Source organism: Phaseolus vulgaris, chromosome 8, assembly GCF_051622355.1.
Source record: "Phaseolus vulgaris cultivar YP4 chromosome 8, ASM5162235v1, whole genome shotgun sequence".
NCBI classification, from domain to species: Eukaryota; Viridiplantae; Streptophyta; class Magnoliopsida; order Fabales; family Fabaceae; genus Phaseolus; species Phaseolus vulgaris.
In genome coordinates this window covers 52,535,198-52,541,282 of record NC_143505.1, presented here as the reverse complement: position 1 = coordinate 52,541,282, position 6,085 = coordinate 52,535,198, and the positions used below count along the sequence as shown (strand labels likewise).

The following is a 6,085-nucleotide window of genomic DNA, read 5'->3' as shown; positions in this document are numbered from 1 at the left end:
TGTGTTTTCAAAATGTTAGGTGCAAAAAGAAAAGACCTAAGTAACTCTTAAGCCCAATAAGAGAGTCTTATAAATAGAGGTTCAACTCAAAAGGTAAGGGAATTCAATTGATCTGATAAGCAAAAAACTATATCTGACTTTGGCATCGGAGCGCCTTGCAAGTACACACACCCACCTGTGAGGAGAAGAAGCCGAGAGCCCAACCCGAGAAGAAGCCGAGATCACCTAGCTGAAGGAGAAGCCGAGAGCACCTAGCTGAAGGAGAAGCCGAGAGCACCTAGATGAAGGAGAAGCCGAGAGCTATTAGCCGAAGGAGAAGCCGAGAGCACTTAGCCGAAAGAGAAGCCGAGAGCATCTACCTTGAGGAGAAGTCCAGAACACCCAATGTGAAAAGAGACCGAGAGAGTCCAGCCCAAAGTTCGGAAGATTTGTATAAGAGTTAATCTTGTCAACCTAATTTTAGTGTTCTTGGTCCTTGTTGTAAGAACACAATTAATTATGACGTGTTTGGTTTATAGTATTCACATCTCACATATAATTCTTTCATTGTCATCGAATTCCCAAACATGTACTTAATTTAAGAATTAAGAATTTGTTATGTTTCAGTAATATGTAAGTTGCAATTATCCCACTCCAAAAAAAAATAAAAATCCAAGCAACCAAATTTTCTTCTTCACATAGTCATTATCTCAAACACCTCAACTTCTTTTTTGTTAGGTCTCAGATTTGTCCGATAGAATCGAGCACTATTAATTTTTAAAATAAAATTTTCACTTTTACTTAAAAGCATATATAAAATAATAATATCGTAGTTGCATGTAATGTGAGTAAAGGGCCTCCATATGGCGAGATTGAACCAGCCCAATAATGTTATGGGCCTCTTTCTATTGCCTCGCTCCTGTTCTTCGTTCTTCACTGCGCCTTCGTTTTGAATCGTTGTCACTGTCACTGTCACTGTGATTTCTTCATTGTTCCAATCTTTCTTTTTCATTACTAATGGCTTCTCTCTGTGTGTCTTCACCTTTACTCACTTTTATTCTGCATCATCACCGGTTTTTGCTCATGGGTTTTCATAAAAGCTTCAAACTTTTTAGGTATTAAAGTAATTTCTATTACAATTATTATCTGTGTTAGTTTAGAGACATTGGGAATTTTAGTTAGGGTAATAAGCATGCATTTGTTGTACCATGACTGGTTTATGTTGTTATCTCACTCTTCATCACATTAGTGTACCATGCACTGCTTGATCAAGCAAAACAATGCTTCAATAGTTTACAAAACCAACTACATTTTTCGTTGGATTGTCACTGTTTTATGACATTTTTAGTTCTTCTTGTACTTTGCTTATTTCATACTTATTTTGTTGAAATATTTTCTATATTTGTTATATTGTTTTTTACTTTTAGAAGTTGTTATTTTTTTACAAAATCTTAAACATGAAAATGTTCAAAAATAAAAAGCAAAATCTTATTTATTCTTTATGTTTGCAATATTTTCCTTGCAGATCAGCAATTGGGTTTTGCAAAAGCAGACCTGAGTATGTTAAATTTGATACCTTAAGGTGTTTAACTGGGATGCCCGAAGTATGCATTCATGGAAGTACCATTTTTTTCATATAGATGATGAGCTGAGCTTTTCAGGTGAAGTCATTAACTTGTTTCTCTGGCTCATTATCATGGCATGAAATGGCATCCACCAATTTTTTATCCTGTGCATGTATGAGTTATGACAATTTATGGTTGTAAACTTGTGCTCATTAATGATATTTCTGAGGACAAACCCTTACATATAATTCCTCAGTTCTTGTTGTTTATGTTATCATCTAATCAGAAATCGACTTTTAGTTCAGTAATCTGCGTAGTAAAAGATTTGGCTTAAAGAATTGTGCATATTACCCAAATGAAGCTTCAATTCTGATAGAAGAATAACACTAGCAACATCTAATAAAGTAGTACAATTAATATATCTTAGTTTTTGTTTTATTTTCAATTTTAAGTTACTTATTTTTCTTATCTTAATTAAACTTGGTCATTTAAAGCTGTAGACAACCTTGTTATGCAAAATTCTCAGACTTGGATTGGTGAATAGATGCCTGGAATAGTTAGATAATGAATCTGTGACCATTTAGCAGCAGTGAGGACAGTTGTGATGGTAGTTGATTATTGAGGGGCTAAAAAAGTGATGTGCATTCACATCCAATTGGAAAATTGAAGAAAGGAAAGATAGTGTATGGTGTGGTTGTGTGTGCTGCCGTGCAAAGGAGAAGATGTGATGGAGGTGAGGTGAAGTTTGATGAAAATGCTGAGATGGAATCAGAGTTTTTGGGCCAGTGCCCCATCTTCTTAAATTTTTCTTAAATCTCATTAATTTGTAAGGTGTTGTTATATAGTTATGAAATGAGTTTTTGAATCATCATTTTTTGTTTGTAAATGTTCAATTTGTCATCGTTTTGGTTTCTAAATTTAGGATTTATCATTATAATTTACTATCAGATAAATGTAATTGCAATTTCAAGCTTTGAAATAACAAGCAACAAGCAAAAGGGGTACAATATTCTTGTTTGTTTGGTTCATGTATGGTCATGATTGCATGAAACTTTGTGTGTGTGTGTGTGTTGTATTTTGCTTTATTCATATTAAATCCTCGTTCCTGGTCTTATGCAAAGTTATCCAATAATAAAAGTTATCAATCTTTTTTTCTGTAAAAGAAAAATGGAACCATTCTGATATCTCTCAATGGTGTTCCATCTTACAAAACCTTTTTTTTTTCTTATAAAAATTACTAATATCGTATTAACGCTGTTCGAACATGAAATTTCATCGCTCTTAACTTCTTCTCTTTTTATCTTTTTTCTTATCTATATAGAAAACGTGATTACGTGTGTGTGTATATTCTAAGAGATACAAGCGTGTGGGGTCATTTAAAAACATTCAATATTCTTACGCTATTAAACAAAGTTTTTAGCATAATATGAATTTAATTAATTTAACTATTCAAAAATTCACGTACATGCAATACTATAGTAGTTATTTATATTTCAAATTATATTAAAAATATATGAAACCATTTCAATATGTATGAATTAGTTTTTAAATTATGTGAATGTTTTTAATAAAATCAATTTAAAAAATACAATAAAGAAATTCAACGGTCGCAAAAAGTAAAGCTTGTTTGGTATATAATTGAAAATAATTTTAGGTGAGTAGAAACATTTGGTGGTGTTTGGTACTTTAGACTCAGAGAATAATTTATTTTAAAATCAGTGATATTCAGTATATTATTTCTCATAGTTTTTCTATTTCTCTTAAACAAAACACTTTATTTTTACTTATATCTACTCATCCTTTTTGTTTTTTATTTTCTCTTTTCTCCACCAAATAATCGTAAAAGGAGCTAATTTCTAACCTTAAATTAAAGCGTCAAAACTAAATTTATGCAAAATATTCAGCAATCTCTCATTTCTGACTTTTGCATAAGAGTAAATATAAATACAAAAGTTGGTTACATTAGCAGTACATAATTAAATTGATATAACATAGGATAGAAAGGTTATTTGAGAATGTTTTGAGAAAAAAAAGGAAAGAGAAAAAGAAGTAGATTCTCTCGGGAGGGTAAACTTATTAAAGTAGGGTTTGAATTGAATTTGATGGCTACTATTTTGTCCTATTCCTGTTCCTCTATAGTACTTTTTACGCAACTCTACTCAGACTGGAATAAACCATTATCTTCCTCCGCATACTCTATCATCTTCAACATTTAATGCCACAAAAACCTTACACTTCAAAAGGTAAGCCATATTAATACAACTTTTCTTATCACATTAAAGTTGTTTATGTCAAATACCATTTCTCTTATGAGGTGTTAAAAAAAATGAATATGTCTCTAATATTCACAACCACGTGAAAGCCAAAACTTTTGGCATCCTTATATTCCGTACCGTTTTCTTACACCTACCTTAATCTTTATTCTCTCTTTCCTCACTTGGACAGAAAAGAAGATTTTTGAAGCATCCCACAAGCATTCCTTGCTTCTTTCATTCGTCTGCGACAGCACATAATATATACATCACCAAACACTTGCATGCATCCACAACACAACTCACATTCCATTGATCTTCCTTCCTAAAACTTGAATCTGCCACCAGGAAGATCTGCATCATGGTCCTTGGAACAATGGCAAGACATTTGGACACGATAATAGGGTGATCAAATCAAATCTCTCTGTATTAATTACATGTCATATTCATTACACTCCCACACATGCATTGCTATAATTATCTGCTTATCAGAATGTTTCATACAATATACCTCCGATGTTATAGAAACATATTCACCAAAATATGTATTCTGCAAAACACAGTACTGTAAATATTGTTTTCCCATTTGATGTTTACCCCGTGATAACAGCCTGCTTTTTGTTTTCTGCATGCCAGGCCTGGAGTGATGCTTCTTTATCCTCTGTAAGCATCCTACAATGCCATGCATGCACATTTGATCTGATCTATATATATTACATGATATGACTAATCGTTAATTTGTTGGGTTGGAGTAACTATCATAGATACGCATCAATGAGGGCAATTGAAAGTCCTTCAACCTTAGATGATCAACAATGGCTAACGTATTGGGTTTTATACTCCTTCATGACCCTCTTTGAGCTTTCCACTCATAAGATCCTATGTTGGTACGTTAAAGTTGATTTCATGTCAAATTGAGTCACAGATAACAACAATAATAATAATAATATACAAATGCAGGTTTCCAATTTGGTCATACCTGAAGCTTGTGTTTTGCATCTGGTTGGTACTTCCAATGTTCAATGGAGCGGCTTACATGTATGAGAAATATGTGAGGAAATACATCAAGAATATTGGAAGCTACCGAAGTTCCAATTATCCTGAGGAATACAAGAAGGTCCTTCACATGATGACCTTCGATGCAAGGAATGCAGTTGAACGCTATATCGATAGGCATGGTCCTGATGCCTTTGAGAGAGTAATCAGAGCGGTATATAAACTGAATTGCTTCATTATAAAGCTCATCTATCTGTGTTTTACCATTTTTGTTTTCAACTTTTGTATGTGCAGGCTGAAAAAGAAGCAAAGAAACGCTGAGTATCGATTTGACCAGTTTTGAAATGAAAAGAAAGTAAACATGCTCCAATCGATACTTGTTTCTGTGTACATTTTCAACATGATGGAGAAGGAGTTTCATAATTATAGTTTTATTAAATGATACCAATTGTAAGCTTGATATAAGTTTTATATGTACCTTCCGTGGTTTAAGAATGCACGTAAGAGCAAAAAATTATATGGTTAGTTTTTCTTTGAATAATCCTTTGTCTAGAATTCTACTGCAACAATCGGTTTTCTCTCAAGTTCTTTCAGCATAACACAGACCCAGCAACTCATGCTTAATTGGGATGACTGCTGCAACAGTCAAACATATATAAACGATCGTGATAAAGCTTGACGATCGCATAAACCAAATAAAATGCTTTGAATAGTAACTAATACTGTTTTGAATCAATGTTTTTTACCAAATAATATTTATGAGGCAGAAAATAGAAATTGAAACATAAGATCATGCATTGGTAATTATCGTAGACTCTTCCGATTGTTGTATTTGTGTAGATTCTAAAACGTAAAAACTTCCCCTCCTTTTATCTTCACTTTTCATACAAAGATGCTGTTGGTTATTAGCATCACTTCCAGCTCAGTAATGCAGACAAGAGGATCGACTGCAATACTTTTGCCTACTTACTAACTTTTTGGTTGGATGTTCATAAAATTTCATTTTTTATTTCGTGTTGCAATAATAACATAGTAGCAGCAATTAAAGAACATCTGACACATAATTAGCTCATTTGGACTCACATGAATATGAAATCCGTTTGAACTTGGATTGAATTAGTCAAATAATTTATTTTTAATGTGTTTAAAAATTACAAAACACAATTCAGTATAAATTCTCTCACAACTACAGGAAAGCAAACTAAAATTATTTTTCCATCAAAAACAAGTTCTTGTGATTAACTTATTTAATATCCAAAGCAGCATGAAATAAAATCTGAGAAGCTTTTGATG

At 32.7% G+C, this 6,085-nt stretch overlaps 1 protein-coding gene and 1 long non-coding RNA gene across 3 annotated transcripts; both read left to right on the top strand.

Annotated features, from left to right (window-relative positions):
- Positions 1–847: 847 nt before the first annotated feature.
- Positions 848–2,415, top strand: LOC137826122 (uncharacterized). Of its 2 annotated transcripts, XR_016515178.1 has the most exons (3): positions 848–1,094; positions 1,505–1,640; positions 2,045–2,415. It is a non-coding gene; the product is annotated as an uncharacterized LOC137826122 (long non-coding RNA). The 2 variants fall into 2 exon arrangements; XR_011083414.2 differs by lacking the exon at positions 2,045–2,415 and having other exon boundaries at positions 1,505–1,807.
- Positions 2,416–4,073: 1,658 nt separating this feature from the next.
- LOC137823532 (HVA22-like protein f) lies at positions 4,074–5,317 on the top strand. The gene is made up of 5 exons (XM_068628720.2): positions 4,074–4,201; positions 4,433–4,459; positions 4,561–4,683; positions 4,757–5,006; positions 5,087–5,317. Exons 1-5 carry the CDS (start codon positions 4,158–4,160, stop codon positions 5,111–5,113), a joined length of 471 nt encoding a protein of 156 aa, XP_068484821.1. The 5' UTR covers positions 4,074–4,157; the 3' UTR covers positions 5,114–5,317.
- Positions 5,318–6,085: the final 768 nt, after the last annotated feature.

What these genes read in the sequence shown, in the direction of transcription:
- LOC137823532 (XM_068628720.2), top strand. Translation starts at nt 4,158, where the DNA reads ATGGTCCTTGGAACAATGGCAAGACATTTGGACACGATAATAGG. An exon ending in ACTCATAAGATCCTATGTTG is followed by an intron (nt 4,684 to 4,756) that starts GTACGTTAAAGT and finishes ATACAAATGCAG; the next exon opens with GTTTCCAATTTGGTCATACC. An exon ending in TTGAGAGAGTAATCAGAGCG is followed by an intron (nt 5,007 to 5,086) that starts GTATATAAACTG and finishes TTGTATGTGCAG; the next exon opens with GCTGAAAAAGAAGCAAAGAA.